This window comes from Cyprinus carpio, chromosome A15 (assembly GCF_018340385.1).
Source record: "Cyprinus carpio isolate SPL01 chromosome A15, ASM1834038v1, whole genome shotgun sequence".
NCBI classification, from domain to species: Eukaryota; Metazoa; Chordata; class Actinopteri; order Cypriniformes; family Cyprinidae; genus Cyprinus; species Cyprinus carpio.
In genome coordinates, this window is record NC_056586.1 from 13,502,544 (window position 1) to 13,529,749 (window position 27,206).

Below are 27,206 nucleotides of genomic sequence, written 5' to 3' on the forward strand. Positions count from 1 at the left end.
GCATGAAAGCATTGCTTTTGCGGTACAGATGATGAATAACAATCTCCTTTGTCATTTTGGAGCCTCCGATGGTACAGTTCACCTACCCTGGAGAGGGTTCTGAGGGGAGCATCTCCTCATCTGTCCTTCTCTGAGATGGCATCTGGCCGAAAGCATCACTGCTCTCCGCAGGAGGTGAAGGGGACTGGGAGGGGTAGCTGGCCGCGGATGTGGCAAAGGCCATGTGGGCATGGTAGCTGAGGCTGGGCCGCTGGCCACTCTGGCCTTGAGTAGGTGAAGTGGCAGGGGAAGAGGAGAGAGACCTTCGGGAGAAGGAGACACTGGCAGGGTGACGGGCACTCTCGGGCATCTCTTGAGAGCGGGAAGACCGCAGGATACTGGGGCGGGGAGGAGGGCGGACGAGAATGTCTGGAGAGCCGGTGTGTGAGCTGGGAGGGGTTTGGGTGAGAGGGGAGAGTCGTGACGGCTGCAGGACCACCTGCTGCAGGCCGAGATCCATCCTTCGTGCCGCCCTGGGACTCAGCCAAGGCTGGGCCTCAGACCTCCAGCCGTCCGAGCTCTCACTGTGCAGTGTGCTTGGGCTCCCCATGCGGGCTGTGGCGCCTAAGTAAGGCAACACTGGTACGCCCATACCGTGGGCAGTGTGTCTCAACTGCCCCAGAGTCTGGGACTGTTGCATAGTTATATGCTTGGCTGAAGGGCCCTGAGGCGGAAACCTGCCGGGAGATCTGCTCAGGTGGGCTCTAGGGGCCTCCAGCTGAAGAAAAGCAGAGCTTGAAGGGAGCTGAGAGGTGGTGCTAAGAGTACGACTATGGGAGGGGTATGGCGGGGGCTCGGGGAGGTCCCGGTGGAGATATGAGGAATGACGTGGTGGAAGAGCGAGACGGGGACCCTCCTGACCTAGAAAGGGGAAGTCAGGAGGCTGCCAGATCTCGGTCGAGCGAGAGGAGGGAGGGCTATGCACCAGTGGAAGGGTGTGGCCGGAGGCGCCATACTGATGGATCCTCAGCTCCTCCCTCTCCTCTGGGATGGTGGGATGGCGGAACGGCCCCTCAGGGGGGTATGAAGGTGAGGAGGACATGGCAGAGCTACGTGGACTAACATCAGGCATGTAAAAAGGAGGGTGAAGCTCCACCTCAGCACCACTACCTAGATAGCCATAGAAGGGGCCTGGAGGGAAGACCCTGTGAAAATGGGAGACCCGGCTCTGCCCTGTGGCCTGAAGCCGACTACCCTCCGAGATGCTCATACCTTCCATAGGCCTCTGGAACCGGGGGCTGTAGGCTGGGGGCTGCATGTAGGACTCCTGGCTGGAGGACACGGATATCTGGGGCCTGAGGGTGGCCATGACTGGGGGTAGGGGCCCTGGGTCATCGTTCTCCTCATCTGATTGGCGGAACTCAGGATACAAGTCTGATTCCTCCACAAAAGGAAAACCCTCAATGCGTCGTGGCTTGAGGGATGTGTCGATGTCACTGGGATCCATGACGAATCGGCCATCAGGTCCACGGCTGATCAGCTCGATGGGCGTGGTGACCTCAGCCTCGTGCTTGGACACGCTGTACTTCTTACTGGTTATTGCTCTCTTGGTTTTCTTATAGAGGGAAAGCTCTTTCTCTTTCCTGGGGCTTGGCAACTTCTTAACGTAAAGACCATGGCCACCCAGGCTGGCCAGAGATGGGGGCCGGGAGGAAGTGATGCTCTCAGGACTGATCTTCCCAGAGGACAGCCTATCAATCAAAAAAGACATGGGGCTTAGGACTGAGCCCTGGGGAATACCAGAACTTAAAATCAACACTATCAAAACAAGAATCACTCCATATTAAAACATGGAATATAATTCAATGAAAATGGCATAGTTTTACACTTTTTTGTTCTATGTGCATCTTTTGTAATTTAACACAATTTAGGGTAATTAGTCTTTATCCATGTGGCTTTTCATAATAGTAATTAGATTAAACATTGATCTTCATTTAAAGGGCATTAAAGTGAAAGACGATGTTAGGGTGACAGATAATGGAGAACAACAGAATGGGGACAGGACACAGAAACAGATAAGTCAGTATAGGCACCAGTGAGCTAACAAAAATATCAGCTAAACTATATCTTCACTGAACTCTTTAATAATATTCCATCTTGCTGGTTATAAGTGGTCAAACAAGTGACAAAATTAGGAGCAGCAGAGGTCTGAAGTTGTCTATTCCCCCATAGAAGCATTTTAGCTCTGCACCACTAATTGAAAACATGCAGCTATGGCAAACAGGCACATGCTAGCGCCTGCTGCAGAGAAAGATGCAGGTACAAGCACTCACTGAGGGCTGGTGGATGGGGGCCTGTAGCTGCTCCTGTCTGGCTCTTCCCAGTAGGGCTCAATGCCAGGCAAGGGGGTAAGAGGAGGCCTGCGGTAACAAAAACACAATAGAGACGGGGCAGAGTCGGCCGTCAACCAGACTATGGTTCCACACTGCTATGTGGAAATGGGTGGGTTGGGAGCATGAGACTGCAGCTCTATGAAGACCACAATGGAATCGGATAAGAGCGTGAGTCCCAGTTTGAACTGGGCTGGAGGTGCTACCCTTAATGTTATCCTTCCTTTAGTTCTGGTAAATTGTAAGAGTGACATGCTGCCATGCCTGCACTGATCAATTCAGAGGAGCTGGGGGATAAGCATCATGTTAAAATATATTCTTGTGCTATTGAAATGTTCTATCACAACCTGACTGAACGGCAAAAAAAAGAAAGAGCTTGAGAAGATTGTTTATAATGGCAAATCAATGCATCTCACTGCTGAGAGCAGAGGTAAGCACAGATGCATTTATAGCTGCCACTTTAGTGACCACTCCAATCCTCCTCCATGCATCGCTTATGGTAACACAGCAGCTGCTAGGGTCAGCTGTTTGATTTCCCAAACTGTACATGTTCTCTCTCTCTCTTTCTCTCCCTCAAGCCATGATCCTAATAGTCAACAGATTTGCAGAAGTGCAAAGGATGATGGATGTCACTATGCACTGGTACTTACGGAGATTCAATGCTTTTCCTTGTGTGCGTAATCGATAGTGGAGGGTCTAAGAACAAATCACACAATGCCACATCAGCAAGACAATATGCTTCCGATCTTTATCTCAACCACTGCAATGCTGAAGCTGGTAAAATGCAACAGACTGAAAAGATGTACATTTTTTTGCAATTCCAATTAAACTGTGATATGCACAACATCGGCGCAGAAATTATTCAATAAGCTTTAAAACAAGAGAGACAGATAACTGTGTCTTGAAGTTAAAAAAGATTTACCTCGTTTGCGTTTGAGCTTGCGACGATGCTGCTTGTTGACAAAACATGCAGCAAGTGTGCTGAAGAGGATGGCAGCCGCCAAGAAACAGATGGTGGCCACGATGCCAGCCACCACTGGCTTGGCCAGCCCCTCGTCTGAGATCTCTGTGGGAGGGAAGGGGTCTGAGAGAGGAAACATACTCCAGCATATGAAATTAGGATGGAAGAATGCAGCAAGCATACATTCACAAAAGCTGGTTAACATGATCGATGACAGTGATTCAGTTAGTGTGCAATATAAAGCAGACTATAGCATAGTGTTAACACAATCAGAAGCACCTTGCCTATTTAGATCAAGAGGGCTTGAGGCTTTCAAATTTTTGAGCCAAGAGGATTTTGAATGCAACTTCCAAAAACAACTTAGCATCCTTAATAATTACCTTTTTTGTAGGTTAGGAGAAGTTTATGTAACATCCTGTGGCAGCAATCACATCTAAATTGAGTCAGTCCTATTGACACTTTAGCTTTATCATACAACAAAAATGCATTGTGATCTATTAAACAACTATATTAGCTAAATCTGTAATTAACTTTAACTTATTAATATTTATTTATCTATTTTTGTCAAATCTTAAATAAGCCAGGACTGCCACTGGTGCCCCCTCCAAAAAAAATAGGTGCAAAACAAACAAACAAAAAAAAAAACACACACACATACAGTAGGGCACTAACTACAATGAGCAGCAGAGGGCAGTGAAGCTCTAGGTGGCTATAGCAATGAATTGGTGCATTTTAGTGACGCCCCTTATTCTCACCTGTACTTGACACTCCCACCACATTACTGCTCTCACTGACAAGATCATCCATTACAGCCAGCGCTCGGAATTCATACCAAGAGTCCTGGGAGACAGAGAAACAGGTCAATGGGTCAGAAATCCTGTAAGGCCAGCAGGTTGAAGTGTCAGATCTACCAACAGATTTGTAACAAGAACATTTGTAACAGACTCTGCTGTATGTCAGACTGAATTAAAATGACATCCTCTGAACTTTTCAGTGGAAATGCATTCCCTCACTGCGTTTCTCTAAATAGTCACAGAACTGCAAAGCTCTGAAAGAAGATGGACATCACTAAATTGAATTTCTTTCAATTAAACATTATTTTCACTCAGAAATACATCGCACAACAAAAGTAAATTGGGTTCCAAACTGCAAATAACATTGAATTTAACTTCACCTATATTATTTATGGGTAAGAGTACACACATACAGTACCATATAAAAGTATGGGGTCGGTTGGTAAGTTTTAAAAAATGTTTCCGAAAGCCTCTTATGCTCTTCAAGGTTACATTTATTTGATTTATTTGCAGAGTCCACTGTATATTTTCCATGCATGTTTGAAGTGATGTAAAAGCAATAAGTGTTACCTGAATAAGATCTCTTGCTATGATCTCAGTCTCAGTGGCTGGAATTAAGTCATCCAGAACCTCCCATCTTTCCCCCAGACGAAACTCGATGATGTAACGGTCAATTGGTGAAGAGTGATTGGCTGGAGGAAGCCATGTCAACAATACACCCTGCTGTGTCCGGTTGGCTGTGAGGCACCGTGGTGGAGTTAGAAGCACCAGTGGTTCAGGGGTACTTATAGGATACCCTAGGACAGATAAAGTGAGGTTGTAATTTTATCTCATTTGGAGGGTCATTCAGAGGTCCATTACAAGTTTAGTTTGTGTAGAAGTGTCACCCACCTCCTGTAGTCACAGTGACTACCTCACTGAAGGGACCAGTGCCCAGCTTGTTCTGGGCCAACACACTAAATTCATAGGCAGTCTTTGGCTCCAACCCCTGGACCACCAACCACGTCTGAGAGCCGTGCACAGGTATGGACAGCCAGTCATGTGGCCCTAAATCATTCTTCACCTTTCTATTGGATTATACCAAAGAGTTGCATTTTAAAACGTACACTGAGAAACCTTAAATAACAAGAACATTGTATAAGACTTGTTTCTTGAAATACAGTGAAATGTAAATAAATTGAGCTTAAACATTCCCATTGATTCATTGCATTTACATATCCAAATCCATAGCTTTAACACATTAGAAGAAATAAGACTACAACAAGTCATGAGTACATTAAGGAAAAAAAAGAGAGGAAGGAAGTATAATTAGAGGGGGTGCTGGCATGACTTACACCGGGCCATACCAGACCGAGAACGTCTGTTCAAAGCCTCCGTCATATCCAGGTTCCCAGGAAACGTTAGCGGAGCTTGTGGATGCTGACACGTGGACATTAGTTGGCGCATGTGGACTAGTGCCTGAAACAGGGTTATTTTTAATTGGTAGTGTCTGCAAATGCTAGTACTATTGCTCATACTAAATGTTATGGATTTGAATTAACCACAAACCCTAAGTATTTAACTTTGCCACATAGCTCGTCCTAAATAAATTGGATAAATGACACATAAGTTCATGTGGCTTGTGAAGCTGAGACTTGTAAGCCCAAAATATCATAGTGATTTGGGGATAGGCTTGTTTGACCTGGGCCAATAAATAAGCACCTAGAAACACCTCAGCAAGTTTTGCACAGGCTAACACCTTTTTGTTTCATGCATTTTTTTGTACCATTTTTTTTAATGCCACTTAGGCAGAAACTGTCACTTTTGATCAATTTAATGTGTCCTCACTGAATTAAATAATTAATCTCTTTTAAAAATCTTAGTGACCACAAATTTTTGAATAGTAGTGTATATTCATATGAGTAAATCAATCACACATCTACTAAAATAAGACCAAGATCTACCAAAACTAAAATGAGGCCTAGCAAAACAGAATCCATTATGTGTCATGCTGAACATAATATAAAGAAATTAATTCACTAAACATTTACAAGCAGCAAGGTTAGGTAACGTTGTCTATTATTGGCCGCAATTCATTCTTAGTGAATAACCAAAAATCTTTAAGGTCTAGGCCAGACTGTTTGTCCCAAAACAACTACTTTCCAAGATGGATTTAGCCTTGTCAGACACAACTAGAAAGATTTATGAGAAACTGAAGTACAGGAGATCCATGTGTCTGACCTGAACCTCTTCTCACTTACGTTCTCTGACCAGACAATAAACTAACTCCATGCACAGACTGACCCAGTCTGATAATAGCAGGAGAGTGCTGGACGATGAAGACACTGAAGTGGAGGATGGGTTCAGGAGTTCCATCACATATCTTATCGGCACCAAGCAGCTGCAGAGGATCTGTTAATTGCTCCCTCATTAAGCATAATCTTTAGACTGTCATGACACCAGTCCATCACCAAACAAATAACGTGTGTGTGTGAGGTTGTGTGCCCGCTGACACATCACTTGTTATTCGAGGGCAAACTCTCAGACGTGACAGCTGAGTTAGAGCTCCCACGAGCTACACGGCCCCCTACTGTAATGACTCACTTGTGCTGCTTGGCTGGAAATTGTAATGTCCTAGCCTACACTTCCTATCTGGCACATGTTAAGAAAACACATATCTAACATATTTTGTGTCTTTAAGAACCTTCCAAATTGAGCACTGAGTGCTGACCTGTGCCAAAAATGTACAGTACAAAAATTAAATTAAATTAATATAAATAATGTAATTATGAAAGTTACTTCACAGTGCAATGCTAGATATATATATATATATATATATAAATATATATATATATATATATATAGATAGATAGATATATAGATAGATGGATAGATAGATAGATAGACAGACAGACAGACAGATAGATAGATAGACAGATAGACAGTCAGACAGACAGATAGATAGACAGATAGACAGTCAGACAGACAGACAGATAGATAGACAGATAGACAGTCAGACAGACAGACAGATAGATAGATAGACAGATAGACAGTCAGACAGACAGACAGACAGACAGAGGTAGATAGATAGATAGATAGATAGATAGATAGATAGACAGACAGACAGACAGACAGACAGACAGACAGACAGACAGACAGACAGACAGACAGAGGTAGATAGATAGATAGATAGACAGACAGACAGACAGACAGACAGACAGACAGACATTAGATAGATAGATAGATAGATAGATAGATAGATAGATAGATAGATAGATAGATACTCACTCTCACTTTGTTTTAAACCTGAGTTTCTTCTGTTGAACATAAAAGTTATTTTGAAGAATGTGGGTAATCAAACAGTTGCTGGTCCCCAATGACTTCCCTACTTTTTCCCTACTACCAAAGTCAATGGGGACCAGCAGTTGTTTGGTTTCCTACATTTTTTTTTTTTGTTCAGCTCAAGAAAGAAATTAATACAGGTTTCGGACAACATGAGAGTGAGTAAATAATGACAGAATTTTACATTTTGGGTGAACTATCCCTTTAAAGACAAGCGGCAACATGTTAGTACTATTAGTCTGCTGTCACTTTAAGACCTGCACACATCTGTTTTTTCTTTAAACTGTTTACTTTCACTTTACACATAGCAACTGTGTTTATATGTAAACATTTTGTGTTTTTGACAGTTTTAGCACAATCAGCCATGAAAGGTAACTTTAGCATAGTGTTAACACAACAGTAATAACTATGCTAAACACAAAAGCAGTAATCAGGTGCTGTTTGACAGACTTTTTAGTGTGCGTGCGCTTCAGATGTCTGTGCTCAAAAAAAAGTGCATGTCAGAACAGCAAGCAAATGAAATCTTTAACCAGCAAGACTTTAAAGCACATGCAAATAATGTACTTTTGGGATTGTGAATAAGTGCAGTGTCCTGTGAGTTAACATTTGATGTGAATGTATGTCGAGTTGTACAGTATATTGAGACTAAGGTGCCAGAACTGCAACTGATAGAATGTGCGCTGTAGTGCAATACTACGATATTTCTTCAAAAGCATATTGTCGAGAAATTTTAATCATCCACGATCAAAAATCGTGATATCACACACCCCTACAACAGACAGACAGACAGACAGACAGACAGACAGACAGACAGACAGACAGACAGACAGACAGATAGATAGATAGATAGATAGATAGATAGATAGATAGATAGATAGATAGATAGATAGATAGATAGATAGATAGATAGATAGATAGATAGATAGATAGATAGATAGATAGATAGATAGATAGATAGATAGATAGATAGATGGATCTTTTCTCAGTTTCTCTTCTTCTGAGATGTGGAAACATCAGTGTGTTGAAATTTGTAAGTTATGAGTGATTTACCTATTACAAAAAGGCGTGTGCTGGCAGTGATGCTTGTTACTACGTTGGTGGCAACACATTCCCACTCCCCATGATCCTCTTTGCTCAGAGAGACAAATTGCAAGCTACCACTTGGTAAGATGTTATGTTTGCTTCTGCTGGGCTTCCCAACTTGACAAAGTACAAAATAATAAACAGTTAATTATTATCTATCTATGGAAAGAGGAAATATTATACTTAATGTTGTGGTGGGTCATAGTACCTTTCTCCATACGATGGTTGGAATCTCAGGGTCTCCAGAAGCAGCGCAGGGGATGACCAGCTCTCTTCCCGCCTCCTGACGATATTCCCCCCCGGGGCTCACGTTGAAGTAAGGGGGGTCCTGGGGTCACATGATGACATTTACCTCACAAACTGAACAACGTATCTCAAAGATTCAAGGAAAATGTGATTATTTTTAATTAAAGAGCAGGTCAAATGGGTTTTCGAAAAATATATTTTTTGCAATTTTTGTAACGTAGCTATCCTTCAGTGTAGACAGTCTGCAAAGCTGTTAATCAAAAAAGTGCATGATAAATAAAAATATTGTCTTCCAAATGAAAGAGTCGACTCTGAACTGCCTTAACGAGTCGAAAAACTATGGTAATAGCGTTTCGTTTCCGACACACATTGTATACGGAAAGACCAATCACAATAGACTTGACCAGCTGACCAATCAGAGCAGAGTAGGCTTATGGAAGGGAGGAGTTTACAGACTCAGAACTGCTTTGAACAATTGTTTCAAAATCATTGACATTTTTTTTAAATATTGAATGTATATTCTGAGAAAATAATGTTTTCTGACCTTGGATGCATTTAAACCTGTTGTAGGGGACTCCAACACAATATTAGGACACTTTAAAATACCATATGACTTGCTCTTTAAGATGCACTGACTCACCTTTAGCACCAGAGTGGCCGGAGGGGACTGTCCCATGGTACCTAGGACATTGTAAGGCACACAGGTGTAGGTGCCAAGGGAGTCTTCAGTGACCTCTGCCACCCGAATGCTTCCGTCCGCCATCTGACTCCATCCAGGATACTGTGAGGAAGAGAGGAGCACAATCAGTTAACTGGACTGTTGTCAAACAGTCAAGAGTCTTAATATTTGAGACGTTAGATGTCCATGCATTATAGACCTTCTCGATTCTGAGGGGGTAGCCATCTTTCTCCCATCGGACTGACGTAACTGGGGGGTTGGCATCCACTGGGCAGCGAATGATTCCCGGCAACTTTCTTGGGGCGTAGATGACAGGTGGCATGTTCACAACACGGGCGGGGTCTGCAGAGAGGATACAGTCCAAACAGGAATGAGAAACATGGGTAATCATGTTAACTATGGTACCGCAGAATAGAATACATTCTGAAAATATCTGAAAGAACTGTAGCCATCATAATATGGTTCATAGCAGTTATAGATATAAAAATCGAAATCAACACATCTCCCAAATTTTCACTGCAAAATCACAGTGTTCAGGAGCCTGTATTAGTGATGTGTGGTAACAGAACATGTAAGTGTTATTTAAAGCCCTTCCTGTGAAGTTCTCTCACCTGCAGCAGCCCTGGGGTGTCACTGACTGATGTAGCACAACCCCATCGGCACAGAGGAGCGGCTGCTAATGAGACAGTCAGCCACTGCTCTGCATATGACACAATATAATGTGCTTTTCCACAGCTAATCTCTTTTCTCTTCAAACTGCCAAGCTATATTTCCCCTCAGTTAATTCATTAAGGCCCCTTTGTCACCCCTGACCTCTTTTCTGCTGTGATGATATAGCGGGTCACTGTGACATACTGTTCTGGGTGGTAAATTGAGAGAAATAAGCCAGCTTTTGAATTATATGCCTTTTGCCCACTGAAAATTCACATTCAAGACAATACACATATCTCTACACATTACATTTTCTTCCTATTGTAACAATCACTACTGGCTTCAGATATTTTTATTAGCAGTCAACCATTATGTTTTTTTAATGGCAGATACACATCTACATCTACAGGGCTGCTGAGGGCTGACTTGTATGTAATAATATAATATAATATAATATAATGTAATATAATATAATGACAAAAAAACATGCAAAAAATTAAATAATGCACTTATAATTTTATTTGTCTTTGTGTGTGTGTGTGTGTGTGTGTGTGTGTGTGTGTGTGTGTGTGTGTGTGTGTGTGTGTGTGTGTGTGTAAATGTTTATTATGCGGTGACAAGGTTGTCAGTACAAATAATTATATTTCTTAATTATGTAATTGATATAGTGTCATATAATACAATATCAAATAAAATTATATGATGAATAGTATTTAAAATTAAATGATATATAGTACCCTCAAAATTCATTAAAAACTCTGAAACAGAAAATGTTGATGGTGACAAGGATGTCAATACAAATAATTATATTTCTTATGATAACCTAAATTAATTAATATATATATTTTATTAGCTTAGCATGATTCCACTTTTCATGGAAGTAAGCCTTCTCCACTCTGTCTCTCTATCCAAGAGAGACAGACAGACAGACAGACAGACAGACAGACAGACACAGAGGCAGCTCAGACTCAGGGCTTATCAGCCACTTCCTGCAGCACCACAAGAGTCCTGGTGCAGATGGAAGCGAGCGATCAAACCCTCCAGAGAGAGGCAGCAACTAGAACATCTGAGATGCCTGGCAGCCACCACTGCATCTCAAAGGGTGTAAATAGCTCTGTCCCTGTATGTGACAGACACCAATTACCCACTCTGATGATAGTATACTTGACATAAAACACCTCAAAGGCACACAGGACATAGACTGAGATTTTAAACGCAGACCTGGTGCTGCAGGCTCTTTAAGAGGTTGAAGGTGAAACTCACATTGCACGGTCAGGTAAGCTGAAGCAGAGGGGGAGATGCCCAGGCTGTTACTAGGGCTGCAGGTGTATTTCCCAGCATCCTCTGGCTTCACTCTGTAGATAATGAGGGTTCCGTCAATAAAGATGCGAACGCGGAGCTTCAGATCACTGCAGGGAAGAGAAGAGAAGAGAAGAGAGATGATCTGTTTGAAAAAAATTATTAAATGTGTTTGTACACAGAGAAGAATTGAGGCTGATACAATGTCTCATTATTATGGCAGTCTGTTTTTGCCTTAGAGTGAATAATAAAAAAAGGCAATTGTGAGAAACTTTTAAATGATTTTTTTTTTACTTTTTTTGTGAAAAATAAATGTCAAAACTGTTAAAGTCACAAATACAAGAATTAAAGCTACAATTGTAAGATAAAGGCCTGGTTTCACAGTCAGGGCTTAGACTAAGCCAGGTTTAGGCCAAAGTTCAATTAAGGCATTTAAGTATCTTTTATAAATGTTCCTTAGAAAAAAAAAAAAAAAAAACATTATTGGTGTGCATCTTGAGACAAAACAATGGCACTGATATATTTAAAAATATGTCAACGCTAGTTTCTTTCAGTTAAAACAGCTCAAAAGTGTGCACAAGTATGAGGAAAAAGTCACAAGTATGACATTTTGAAAAATGTAATATAAAGCCACAATGTTGATTAATAAAATTGCAATTGTTAGACAAAGTCAAAGTTATGAGAGTGACAATTGTTAGATGAAAAAGCACAATTATGAGAAAGTGGCAATTATGAGATATGAGTGAAATTACGAGAGAAAATCTCAATTATGAAAAAATATATGCATTTGTAAGAAACAAAAAATTACAGTTGCATAATGTAGTCGCAATTATGGGAACTAGATAACATTTTGAGATATAAAATTGCAATTATGAAATAAAGGCACATTTGTGAGTATAAAGTCAAGATTATAAGATTTAAAGTCAGTTATGAAAAATAATGTCATCTATAAGATACAAATATTTAAAAAAAAAAAAAAAAATTCCCATGAACATGGTTCGCTCCTCACATTTCAATAGTACCGGAAAAAAACATTATTTCGAAACATTATTCTGGCCTGTTTCCACAGAGAGGAACAGACTACAGCCCTGCATATAGAGGGTCAATACGGCCACGCTTGGGGGAGTCAGAACAGCTTCTGGCTCGGCTTCAGATGATCAGCATGCTTTTTTAGGCATGTGATGACACAAGCACAGTGTCACAAGATGTTCCCATCATGGCATAAAAACCTGCTGTGTGCGCCTCTGCGTCACTGCGCTAGCATTTGCCTTAATGCAGCTGTAGAGGGCTTGAGATTCAGGGATTCTGGGTCCAAAAATATATGTGACTCTAATCTAAAACCGACAGATACACACACACACACACACAGACAGATACACAAATATATGTGTATTAAAGACTTTGAGACTTGGCACAGTAGTGAACTCGATCATAACTTTACTTCTTGAAGTAGACGTTGTCCTCCTCCCAGTACCAGGTGTAGGTCAGGTTGCCAGGATACGCCTCTGCTTGGCACGTAAATTGGGCATTCTGGGATATGTTAACAGTGATGTTCTCAGGTGGTGACACGATGTATGGAGGACCTGGTGGAGGCACAAAAATTAGAGTTATCGTTTTAACTAATAAGAACTGTAAGTTAAGTTGAAATCGTGAGGGAAGCAATTATGAGACTTTTTTGAGATATAAAGTCCCAGTTCTGAGATATAAAGTCATAATTATAAGAAATAAAATTGCAACTGTTAGATATAAAGTCACAATAATGAGAAAGCCGCAATTGTACAGTCGTGTGCAATTACAAGATAAAGTTGAAAGTAAATTTACATTTGTGATATATAAATTTTCAATGAGAAAGACACATCTGTAAGATAAAATGTTGATGTTTATGATATATGGACATATTTGTGAGATTAAGTCACAATTATGATATATAAAGTGATAGTTCTGAAAAAAAAAGACATATTTGTGAGATTTCTCTAAGGTGGAAACAGGCTTTCATACATTATTAAATTTTTAAACTGATGACAACTATCTAGCTTTCAGCTTAATTTTATCTAGCTTTGGCTAGCAAGATTAACAGACCGTTTGGATGTTTACAAATTTACTGCAAATACATTTAATTTTTGTTTATGTACACAAGGGAAGGAATTATTGTCTGTAGTAATCAACTGCATGCCACAGATGTGGTATTACTCGCAATTATCCTAATTCTCCTCCATGTATATAAACCTGTCTAATAAAGACAGCAAGGATACTACTGTCAGGCCTTCCCACAGAGAATATTATCCTTCCCACACGAGGCTGTCACTGAAATTGCCAATAGACTTTTAATTAGACGTGTGGGTAGACAGGAATACTGTCGTGACACTCGGACCGCTGTGAGATTTGTGGCTGCTCTGCAGAAAGATACAGCATGAATGCTGCTCTTAGCACAAACAAACCCATGACTAGCTGTGAAATATCTTCTAATCTTAATGTGTGGACTATGCTGAGAGCTTCCTGGATGTTTCCTTAATGTGCAGTAAATGACACGGCATCTAAGGGGATTACTGACAGTAGCGCAGCTTTGCTTATTAAAATGAAATCGCAAAAGGCATCACTTGAAAGCATCTAAAAATATCCCTGGCGTTGCTTGCGCTCATGTTATTGAAGCAGGTTTCAACTAGAGTGCCTCTCCAGAGGCTTCATGAGAATATTGCTTTTTGTAAAAACAATATTGCTAGTTTACTAAACAAAACAGCTCATGGCCAAGGCAATTTTGGCTCGGCACAGTTCATATGTGTCTCCATCTGACTCGTTGGTACTCAGACAAGAGCAGACGATCCTCTTCGAAATCACTCCAACCTTCAGGTAGGGCAGACGATATAGCTAAAATATATCTCAATGTGTCAGATGATCAGATATTCAGTTTGGATTCAGTTTCGTTTCAGTGTTTATGGCTGAAAAAAAATGTGTTTAAGGATGTTTTTAGGGTTATCAAAGCTACCAAGATATTTATGAAATCATGAGGTAAAATCACTGTTATCATTCTATTGACAGGCTTATATTAAATACTAATAAAAATTGCTTTAATGATAGGCAGAAGAAAGATGTCAAGAAGGAAGATCTCTTTATAATTTCAAAGGTATTATTGTACACACAGTATAAATTGTGGTCTTTGTGTTTGTGATTTTATATTATTTAGTATTTACTAATCTGGGAATTTTTTTTAATGTTTTTTAAAGTCCTGCATTAAAATGATTGTGATATTCAAGGCATTGCTTCATTTTAGATCACCAGTAAATCATCACAAATATGTTGTTAATATTCAGTATATATCAGCCAGCCCTTAGCAGATAATGAAGAGAGCATAGACAAGAAGCTCCACGTATCCTGTATGTTTCCTGGTGCTTTGTGATCACAAGCATCCTCTAAATTCTGTTTCCCAGTGCAGGAAGTGTGTTAGCTGCTGCTCTGTACTCACAGCCATGCTCCACTGCCATAAATCTGATTGCAGTGAAAGCCACAAAGCCAATGACAGACAGCTTGCTCATGTTTGCTGTCATACTGTACACAGTCCATGGATAATAAACTGAACCACTTCATCATTCTGTACTAACGCAGAGGCCATATGGGGAGAGACTGTGCTACCAGTACCAGGTGCTGAATCAGAGCGAACAACGATTATTCTGTTTGCTTGTGCATGAATCTCACATACTTATCAAACAGATCTCCTCATATCCATCATGAAGGAGACAAGACAGGCAGATCATTTTCCAGGTGGCAGTTGATCCATGACTTAAATGGACCAGCTTGTCGATGGTGGAATTTTTCCCTTTAATTCATTATATTTTAACTTTCAACAGCCAGGCCAAAAGGTATGGAAGCCCATTTCTGACACTGACAAGAACAAATGCCTTGGTAAATCATAATTATGACATAAAAAGTCAGTTATTAGATAAAATGTCAAAATTATGAGATTATCATTCATATATAAATTATGAGATAATGGGTCATAATTATGCGATAAATTATAACAGTCTAAATTATAACATAAAAAGTCAAAACTATGACATACTAAGTCGTACTGTAATTATAAGAAAAAAGTCAAAATTATGATATACTAAGTAATAATTATAAAAGTCTATGACAAACTAAGTCATAATTATGAGATAAAAAGTAGAAATCATAACAGAAAGTCAAAATTTAGATAAGTCAGTTATGAAATTATTATAACTTTATCAATTTTCAACATTTATATCAAAAGTATGAGATCTTTCAAATTTTAGGTCAGAAGTATGAGATAAGTCATATTTATGTTATATGTCATGATTACTTTATGACTTAGTATCTCATACTTTTGACTTTTTATGTCCCAACTACAACATGCCATAATTAAGACTTTTTAAGTCATGGTATAAAAAGTCGAAATTTAGATAAAAATTTCAGAATTATTATTCATAGTATACTTTTGACATTTTGTCATTTTATGTCATAATGAGTATCTCATAATTTCTAAATGTCTACTTCTATATCTCATAATAATATGACATAGTATCACAATTTTGACTTTTTGTCATAATTATTAATTTTCATTTCACAAATATGATCTACCAAAACATGCAACCCCCCCAGATCAGAACTGTCAGATATATTTGAAATCATAATACATTTTCTCACTTTCAGTTGCCTACTTTGGTATACTGAGCAGAACTGGAGAGATAACACAAATTAGCCTGACCAGTGTAGAATTTAATGCTAACTGATCTTTTCAGTGAGGGTTTAAATGAGCAGTTATGAGAAAGATATACATGATCCTCATGTGAACTACAGGTGAATAAATCAACAAGCCTCTCTGAAGGAGAGGGAGAATGTACAAGGCACAAGCGGTAACTGTAAACCTGCAGTATATCACTTCCATCGGTCTGAGCAGGGCTGTAAACAGCTTCTACTGGAAGGCTCCATCAGGAGCTGAGTGACAGGAAGTGATCTATACAGATGGAGCGGACTGAGCGTATTGACTGCGGCAGATGTGCTTAGAGTGACGAGACGTAAAAGGCCAGACTTTGACCACACTGATGTGTCCATACACAGTTTCACTGAAAGAGACTAATTAACCAGGGATCAACGAAGGCTTTGCATCTTTGCACCTAGTATTGACGGGACGTGATGATCACAGTAGTGAGTAAAAGGACAAATATTGATAGTGAAGGACGTTTGCTGGCTTCTCCCGACTATCAGTACTGGTTGTTTTTTCGTATATAGATGCGCCTGTTTGTTGTGTATGTATCTCTTAGCTGGAGAAGGAAAGTAAATGGATATGTGTTGCTACACAGACATCTCAATCTGTGGATGCTCACCTTGCACCAGAAGGCGGGTGGTGTGTAGCGCCTCCCCCTGGTCACTGTGGGCACGGCAGCTGTAGGCCCCCCGGTCCTCCCGAGTGATGGCCTGCACCGTCAGACTGCCGTCACTCACCTGTAGAAACAGTATAAGTATTAAACATGGGTTACACAAAAAAAAAGTCACAATGGTCAAAAATCAGTGTGGTAACTAGTTGATTTAGCATGTCGCTAATATGCATTGAGCTCTTTACACCTCATTTTCTTCCCATGAGGACTTTAGGGGCCAAAAGCATCCAAAGAAATTTTGAGATAATTTTTAATAATATAATATAATATAATATAATATAATATAATAAAATATAATATAATATAATATAATATAATATAATATAATATAAATTTTCAAATAATATGTACATTGAATTAAATTAAATTTCTTCTCATTTTGTGCTTTCTTTATGGAGCCACGCACATGACATGCAGTGGAAAAAAAAAATAAAAAATTGTGCACAATTTACAAATTTGTTCCCACATTTTAAGTAAATCATGTGCAAGAAATAATAATTTGTTCTACTTCCTATCCACACAATTTACTTAAAACAAGGGAACGAATTAGTAAATCATGCTTGTCATGTGCGGGGCTCCATACTTTCTAAAGTCTGGTTGGAAACTGACAGCACAAATTTTTAACATACCGTCTTCAAAATTTTAATGGTTATATTTTTATACACGGCATAAATGGGTCTTTGTGTGTGAAATTAATTATTTTAAGGTCCTTGTCATCAAAAAGTTTGAAAATCCCTGCATTAAAACAAAAAAAGTAATTTATTATGCATTTATTGCTGCATATAAAACCAAAAGTATAAAAGCAAAACCAAAGTATTCCTAGAATTATATATATATATATATATATATATATATATATATATATATATATATATATATATATATATATATGTTGCTATAAAATGGTTAAACAAGTAAATTTATAAAATAGTTTAAAATTTATATTTTAATTGAATGTTATAGCACATTTTAAAAATCCCCATCTGAGCTTGAAAGTGCAGCTGTATCTTCCTGAACAACACATGGATGACATGAAATACTGCATAGGTTCCTGACAGGATATTTTGGAAAAGGAGTGGGTTGAATCTTATTCCCTGCACGTCGATAGCTTTAGCCAGAGGAGACTGGCCTTATTGTTCCTCCCACACAATATCCCAAGGTGTGTCAAGTCCCACTGGAAGGTTGACACAATCCTCCCGGCCTGTTCCATCACCATCCTGTCACTGACAGTCACATCACACTGATGACCCAGACGAGAGCAGGTAATAAACTCTCTCAAACACAGTGTGTGTGCAGAGAGCTTCATTTAAACACACACTGCTGTGGAGGAGGGCAGGGTGAGAAACAAGCTCTGCGCATCGAGATGAGACATCTGTGCCTCTTGCTCTTTAGCGTGTGTATTCCTTCAGCGCATTCCTCCATTTCTCTAACTTCTAGCCATGGAAGCAGGGAAAATAATGGAGGACCACCAGCCTCCTCAGCACTGTTCTCAAAGGTGAGGTCACGACACACTTCTTTTGAGTAAATGTCTGGGACTGTGGCTGGTTAGCAGTGGGAACGGCTTTTAAAAAGTATGAGCAAAGAGCTGAAGCTGAGTGCTTTCTCCCTACAGAAGAAATAATTAAATATAGATTTGATACAATCTAATTGCAGCCAAATCAAGATTAATCACAGAACATGGGGCAATTTACTAAATGTGATGTGGAATTGCCTAGCCTTCTGCAGCATTCACATTCACTGACATCAAAATCAAGTGGGATTGTTTCTGCAGAGGGTCCGGGATTAAGCATACAGCGGCCCCAAATTGTTATTTATTTTTAACTTATTTTTAACTCTAAATAATGTTGTTTTATAATTTAGGACTCCTTTTATATAATACTATTTGACATTTAAAAATATGTAATAAAATCTAATGTTTTAAAATGCATTTTTAATTAAAAGGTTAGCTGGTAATCTATTAAAATATGCATCACGTTGTTTGACATTTTATATAAATGCAACAGTAAATGTATTTTTTTTCCCTAAAACATACAATAACAATTATAATAATAATAACTTGTTACATGTGACATTTAATACTACTTAATAATCATTTAAATATTTTAATTAAAACAATAATTGTAATATTAATAAATTATAATTTATTAAATGTAACAATTTAATTAATATTTAGTTTGAAAAGATAGCTTATTAAAATAAATGCCACATGGTTTGAGTGTGTGTGTAATAAATGCTCATTAATAATAATTCAAATAACAATTACATAAGCATTTAATCATTTACTATAATAAATGCAACATTTTAATTATATATATATATATATATATATATATATATATATATATATATATATATATATATATATATATATATATAAATATTTGTAACAATCATAAATAATAATTTATTAAATGTAACAATTTAATCAACGTCTCAAAGAAAATATAAATTAACATTCATTTTGTTACATTTAACAAATTTTATATATATATATATACACACACACACACACACACTTCTCTATATTCTTTATAAATTATAAAAAAAACTATTAATATTTTAAATAATTTCACAAATAATCAGTTTAATTCATTAATTCATAATTAAATAATAATTATGAATGTTTTACTTAAAAAGTTTATAATATAATATATTTTAATAAACACCAGTGTGCTTGCTATTTTGTTATATAATGCAAGCACATTCAAAAGACATGCAAATACTTTTATGTGGGATTTCACAGGCTCTACACCATCTCCAAGACATCACAAATGTGACCTTTAGGGAATACGCTGCAGTGGCGTGGAGTGAAGGAGGATAAGAGCAGCCACGGGGCTGGAGCGTAACCTTGCTAAGAGCAGTCATGAAAGAAAAACAGCAGCCAGCCATCACTTCCTGTTCATCAATCGCCAGTGAGCAAGTGTGGCAGGCAGAATACGGCAAATGGCACTCAAACACGCCTTGTGTAAATGCTAGCTGTGACCAAAACACGCTGGGAAATGTGGAACAAGACAAACGCGGCTAACATAGGCGGTGCAGGTGGCTAGTCTAAGACACATGAAAATGCACATTCAGATGTAAGACAGAAGCAGCTACACTGTCTCTCTTGTCTTTTATTTGTCTGTTTCCTCAGGGATGGCTCCTCTGATGTGCTGAGAGGCAATGCCTACTGGAGCCAGACTGACTGCCTGTTCTGTCAAATCCTCGCCGCCTCTTCCCTCGCAGCCTGCATGCAGTGTAAGTTGGAAACGCGCTTGTCAGTTTTTTTCTCCATTCCCACTGCAGGCGTGTGCTCTTCAACTGTCAGACCCCCGACGCGGGCCCCGACTAACAGAGCCTTTTCTTACAAATAGCTAGTGATGATTCATGCTTCCATTTAAAAAAAAAGAAAAATGAGACAGTACAATTCACTGCGGATCAAATTCATGGCTAGGCTAAATTCATACTGGCTATATTTGGAAACAAAAATGACATTGTCTCTCAAGGCAGCAGTTAACCAAAATGAAAGTGCTACATCTGTTTTTTTTTCACACACATTTAGTTTTGCTTTATTATCTAGTAAACATCTTTAAAACAAGCTCAACTGACCTAATTATATAGTCCAATACAATACAATATAATACAATAGAATATAATTCAGATAATATATATAGAATGAGGTTTCATCTCATTTTTTTATTTGCTTGGTTTGTGCATTAACCTCTACATTTTTTAAAATGTTTAAATATTTTAAATGTAATATATTATGCTCACCTAGGCACATACAGTTATATTGTGAAATATTATTACAATCAAAAATACCTGTTTTCTATTTGAATACACTTTAAAATGCGATTTATTCCTGTACTGCAAAGCAGAATTTTCAGCAGTCATTATTCCAGTCTTCAGTGTCAGGTGATCCTTCAGAAATCATTCTAATATGCTGATTAGGTGCTCGAAAACATTTATTATCAATGCTGAAAGCTTTGAAAGCCCATTTCCACCACGGGACAGATAAAAAAAAAAGATTTTAAAAAATATTTAATAATATTTTAAATAACTTGCAATTCCGAGGAAAAGTAAAAATGTGAGATAAAAAAGCTATTCAAATAAAAAAAAATCTGACTATTTTCTCACAAACAACTTTATATCTCTTAATTAATTCCACCAAAGAATAAAAATAAAACAGGTAATTGTGACTTTTTATTTCATAATTCTTATTTTTTCTCACAATTCTGAATTCTAACATTATTGCAATCAGACATTTATTGCATTCCGGAGTTTATATCCTACAGTTCTGAGAAAAAAAAAAAAAGTATAGATTGTGAGATAAAAAGTTGCAGTTACATTTTTTTATCCCATGGCGGAAACATTGTGCTGCTTAGTATTTTTGTGGAAAATGTGAAAATCCAGTTTTTCAGGATTCTCTGATGAAAAAGTAAGTTCTTTTCTATTGAAATCTTTTGTAACATTCTTGTCACTTTTATAAAATGTAATGCATACTTGCTAAATAAAAGTATTAATTCAAAAAAATATCTTACTGACCCCAAACTTATGAACAGTATGTATTTTCTAAATACTAGTCTTAACATGTATGTAGTTTGCTCAAGTAAATTGATCTTGTTTTGAGATATTTTTAATGGAAAAACAAGTCAAAAACACTGATTAAGAAAAAAAAATATTAAACCAGAACACAGTTACCGTGTATTTCTTGCTGTGCTGGTCAGCTGATCCCCGTCTCTCAGCCAGGTGACCACCGGCTTGGGGTTTCCGAAGGCAGTGCAGGTCAGAGTAATGCTGCCACCCTCCCTCGCCTCAACGTACTGAGGTGGCGTGTCCGTGAACATAGGGGGCGCTGGGACAGAAACAAAGACAGGACAAGTTGAGTCCAGATTCTTTTATATTTAATACTCTTACATGCTCAGTCCCCATGGTGAGCGTGTGAGACGACAGCGGCTGCAGAAACAGAGGACAAGAACTACCAGTATCTCTGTAGTGTCACATTCATCCAGAACATCCATGCAACATGTCAATGCAATCTGCATAGCTTTTTTACATTTTTAAACATGATGCAGTTGCAAGGTATTCTACGTGATTGCTAGGTGGTTGTTTAGTCACCCAATGCCAAGTCTTTATGATGTGAGTCAGGCCTTTTTTTTAATGAAAGTCATTGTTTTGCCATCAATCGTCACATCTGGATGTGTAGAGCTTTGTGAATGATGATTATTCCATTTCAGCATAATTCTGCATAATCATTCTTATGTGTACCTATCTATCAAGTCATAATACAAGTCTCTAGGAGTACGCATTGCACACTTTCAGCAATGAAATCCTAACTTCCTCTGCATGTGGGTCACCATTAGCCTATAGCAGTTTTGCTTTCAACAGCGCAAACACCTGGTGAAAAAACAAACAAAGCAAGCAATTAATAGCCTCTGAACATCTGTCCATCTGTGCCTACCATGAGCTTTTGCATTCTCACTGCAATCTGTTGCAGGCTAAACACAAGGGAGAAGAATATATAGCCCAAAACGTCTTGCTGAGATCAGCATCAAATCTCTAAAAATATATGTTCCCTAAGGATGAGTCACAATAGTCAACTAATCCAACCACAGACTAGTCTGCAGTTGAGGGTTGACTAATTCATTAGATTTTTTTCATGCATCTTTTTTTAGTTTTGATATTTTTAGAGGCAGTGCTAATTAATGTGCTTGACAGCTTGTCAAGCGGTTTTCACAGTAAAAACCTTTTCAGAAAAGTTGTGTTTTATATGCATCGCCTTTAAAGCACCTCCACTATATTATCATATGTCATATCTCACATTATTTGAGTTATAAATAATCCAAATTCTAAAAATTCACTCCATCATGTTCTATGTTTTTGAAGCACAAAAATGCTGTGCGCTTAGAATAAACAGAACAATACTGTCCAGTGCAGGTGTGGACACTCATATAGTTATCATTTATAGATATCGTTCTTTATGTGAATGGTTCTTAAGATATTCTTCAAAATATCTTTGTGTTCTGTAGAAGAAAAAAATAAATGAGTAAATGACTAATTTTTCCATATTTTGGCTGAATTATTTCTTGCACAAGGGCACAGTGGTGATATCTGATCCACTGTGGGTTCAAACCTGCAACCTTTAAGTTACCAGCTCAGATGTTTAACCACAAGGCCTCACTATTGTGGTTTGGATTGGCGTTTAGTATCAGAAGCTAATGATCTGTGGGGATGGGCAGGATGTTCTGAGAGAGACGAGTGTCACTGATGAAGGGGGGCTGTGTGATGACCTGAGCATCTCCACAGTGCCATTACTGTTCTCCGAGCGGGTACATCTGCCCAGCTGACACCTGCTGGGTACACGCGGGCAGGAAGAACAGCCACTGACCACATAAGATCCATACACAAGTGGATGCTAATATCGCGGCTACAGGAAACCAGGGCTGTCAAACTTTCTGCCCTTGTGAGGCCAGACAGCACCTGCCCCAACAAAGACGCTTTTGGACAAGTGGAGCAGTCTGAATACCAATGAACACCAGTGATTCTTACAAAACTTTTAAGATAAGCTTACACAGTGTGAATGAGTATTCATATCTTTGATGCAACTAGAATCTGTACATTGAATGGTGCATAGTGATGCACATTGAATAGTGATGGACAGTGACTGATATAAAACAAAACTAGGCTGCTCAAAACAAAACTAAATTGCGCAAAACAAAATTAGATTGAGCCAAAAACAAAACCTGACTGTTCCAAACAAAAACAGAATGTGCAAAACAAAACCATATTGTGCAAAACAAAATTTGACTGCACAAAACTACTCGGTGCAAAACAAAACAATTTTGCAAAAACCAAAACTAGGCAGTGAAAAATAAAAAGCTAAACAAAGCTAAAATGAACAAAACAAAACTCGGTCACACTTTAGTATAGGGAGCAATTCTCACTGTTAACTAGTTGCTTATTAGCATTAGCATTGGCTACCATGGCTCTCAGCCCCGCCCCTCTTGTCATAAAATTTTTAAGCTTTATTAACTTAAAAAAATGAGTTTGTTTACTCAATTATTTTAAGACAATAAGTTTCCACAAATGTTTTGAGTATTCTTAACTTACCAGGTTTTACAGTGCATTAATAAGCAGCAAACAAGGAGTCTGTTGAGGCAAAAGTCATAGTTAATGGTTTGTTAATAGTGAGAATTGGACCTTAAAATAAAGTGTGACCCAAAACTCAACTGCGCAAAAGATAAAACAATTAAAAATGCAATTAAAATGCAATTCAATTTTATTTAGGGTAAGTGTAGCCCATTAAGCCCATGTACCCTTTAAGCTCAAAAAGAAAAAAAAAATCATATTTTATGCCGGTCATCATTTGAACTTTTTTTTACTTACCTGAGATTTTTTATTGCATACCAATCAGATTTGCCAGTGTTGAGTTAGCCCCACCCATGTGCATGCTGTCTCAGGTGACCTCCCACAAAGACTCCCAAAAACTTTGGTGTTTCGGGACCCTTCAGAAATCAACACATTTCTGCAATTTTCAGCCATGTCTTTGTTAAATACTTTGATATTATTTCAAATAAGAGATACATGACTTGTTTTTTTTTTGTGTATGAACAAATAGTACTTTAACATTTTATATAAATTTTGATCAGTTTTATTGAATTGTGCACAAAGCTAATCTCAAGGTCAAACCACTAGCCTTACTGAAAGATAGACTGCCGAAGAATTAAGCATGTGAACTAGAAACGCTAAATGTTTTAGGATTCATTTCACATTAATTTACAAATAAAGAAATCATAAATTGTTTTGTAGAGCAAATTATTTTAATAAATTAACTTTTACCATTACTCACTGTGGAACCATTGTGGAACTCACTGTGGAACACTCACTGTGCTTTTACCTTACTAACATTTTACGTTATCTTACTTCCTACTGTACATTAATTTACAACTATATTTAGATGACAAATGACAAAAAAAAAAAACCTTTATCATGTTGGCACGGCAAAAGTGTTGTGCTTTGCATACTGTATTTTTTTCATATTGAATATTATTGGTACAGGCGCTAAAACTTATTATTTTTTTAAATACTTCCCTGTAAATATATTAATGTTTTACTTCTTTAAAATCAATTTTTTTTATATATATATATTTTGTGAATAAATCATTACGTGGGCCTATTTGCTTAAATGGTGCCAAAGTACCAATTAAACCCATGAGTTAATTTTGGTTTTTTTAGTTAGATGTTAAATTAAGTCAATTAAGATCGTACATCAATTAATTAATACATTTTCAAATGAGAGATAAATATTGCATTTTAACTAATTATTTTTCTTACAAATATGAAAAACACCTAACTTTAGATTTTTTTAGACTTAGCCTATACATTTAATATGAGTGAATTTTCTAACTATACAAAATATAAGTTTACAAGTTTTGACAAGCTATTTTGGCATAAAAAGTGTTATTATATAAGCATTATTATTCAGTCCATGAAAAAGCGGGCTGCACCATTTTGGTGGAAAAGGAATATCAAACAATAAGAGCAAGCAAAAGGTTGGCGATTATAAAACTGATTTTTGAGTTTACATTTTATGATTTATATATTATTTCCTACAAGAAGACTTTCAAGTATCCAGATAATAAATGCACATAAAGCATTTAATTACAAAATTACCAAGTCAGCTATTTGACAATTCCTTAGAGGATAATTTTTAAAGGCATGATAATGCATGCTTATTAAAAGTCATAAAATTGTTATATGCCATAAAAACTTACTGGGAGAAGCAATATAAACCTTTTTCAAAGACTGCCATGGCTGCAGGTCACTCACACATCCGCAATCAAAGCAAATGTAGTGAATTTCAAGCACGCATTATGTCATTTAGATTCAAAGCTGCATTGTTTGCAAATCCGACCATGAGCCATTTAGCCAAAAGGCTATTATATGCACTTTATTGTAAAACGTCCTGACGACATATAAAAACCACACACCATCTACACACCGCAATCACTGATATTGACATTTCGGAAAGCACCTAAGGGCCAGGACTGTGTGTGCATGTGAGGGGACGTGACTGAGTGAACCTCTGAACTGACCGTGAATGCAAACGAGGGAGGGCATGAATGGCCTCTGCAGCAGTAAAGAGGAAATAGGATGCCGTGAAATAAACCCTCACAGATGTTCGCACAAGCGCCACCCGCCACAGCTGCACAGGTGACATTTCTCTGGCTGAAAAAAGACGAGGCAGACACTGAACTCATTCACCCTGGGCCAAAAACACACACATACACAAACACGCACCCCACATGCAATAATACACCCTTTACTCGTGCCTCTCGCTCACTCGCTCTCCCGCCCGCCGCAGCTCTGAAATGGAGAAACGGCTACTGTGCACTTTCCAAATAAGTCACAGTGATTTCTGCAAGGGAACGGCTGTGGACCTTTAACATGGACGCGAGGTGCAGCAGACTGTTACCCTTGCTGGTGTCATTGTTTGAAGTTTGGAATATGCATGAGTCTTACCTCACAAGCATATGTTAAATATTCAAAAATCCTGTGCTTACGTAGAGCAGACAGTGCTGTGCTAATTATACCATCCTGTGGATGACACCTCAACATCTGACAGCAGCCAAATAAATATCAGGTGCTGCTTCATTTCACAATGAATAATCAACATAACTGAACGCAGAGATACAAATAAGCAAACTACGTACATCACTGCAGCAAACATGTACTCATTGCCATATATCTGACTATTTACTTCACAGATGAAAACAGCGAGTACTGCTCTCTTCCTAACTTCTTTTTCATGTTTACTTCAAACAGTACTTTTGTTGTTTTGTTTTTTTTTATCATAGTTTAGCATTTCTCTTCAGGTTTATAAAATCTAACAATGGGTAGAAAAAAAGATCATGTGCCAAATAGAGAGTAAATATTTTTCCAGATAATATTTGCCACATTATTATTTTCATTTTTCACAGTATAAATGAGTCTTCATAGATGAAAATATACAGCTACCTTTATATTTAAGGGAGTCCTGCAAATACTGTATCCTATGTTGCATCCAAATGTTTAAAAACTCCTGCCTTAAAAAAATCTTTGAAGTTTTTTAGGGACGTAACAGTGCCTTTCTTCCAAATATTCCTGTACCTCTCCTCGAGTAAAGCACTCAATCCCTCCTGTGCAGTTTCAGCCAGGATGACCATGATCATTGACTGCACACTTTTATCACTTCCTCTCTGCTGCTGTTCACTGAATGGACACATATCTTACTTGGGGATGTGATTCAATAAATGGACACTATAAAGGACCAACAGAGTTGCTTATCACCAACGTACCAACACGGTATACACTAACGATTTCTTACCAACATGAGAAGAGACAGAACGGCCATAATTATCTTTAATTCCTCTGCCACTGCAGCTCATACATGTAAGG

The 27,206-nt window shown here is 38.1% G+C and overlaps 1 protein-coding gene across 1 annotated transcript in view; it reads right to left on the minus strand.

Annotated features, from left to right (window-relative positions):
- LOC122147696 (protein turtle homolog B-like) overlaps window positions 1–27,206 on the minus strand; it is a 56,058-nt gene that overhangs the window by 6,700 nt on the left and 22,152 nt on the right. Inside the window, 16 exon segments of the mRNA XM_042771072.1 lie at window positions 87–1,730; window positions 3,020–3,065; window positions 3,292–3,453; window positions 4,086–4,170; window positions 4,695–4,921; window positions 5,016–5,191; window positions 5,459–5,582; window positions 8,496–8,646; window positions 8,737–8,856; window positions 9,415–9,555; window positions 9,653–9,795; window positions 11,368–11,513; window positions 12,845–12,986; window positions 16,740–16,857; window positions 21,471–21,482; window positions 21,485–21,624. Coding sequence (XP_042627006.1) covers window positions 87–1,730; window positions 3,020–3,065; window positions 3,292–3,453; window positions 4,086–4,170; window positions 4,695–4,921; window positions 5,016–5,191; window positions 5,459–5,582; window positions 8,496–8,646; window positions 8,737–8,856; window positions 9,415–9,555; window positions 9,653–9,795; window positions 11,368–11,513; window positions 12,845–12,986; window positions 16,740–16,857; window positions 21,471–21,482; window positions 21,485–21,624 — 3,577 coding nt within the window.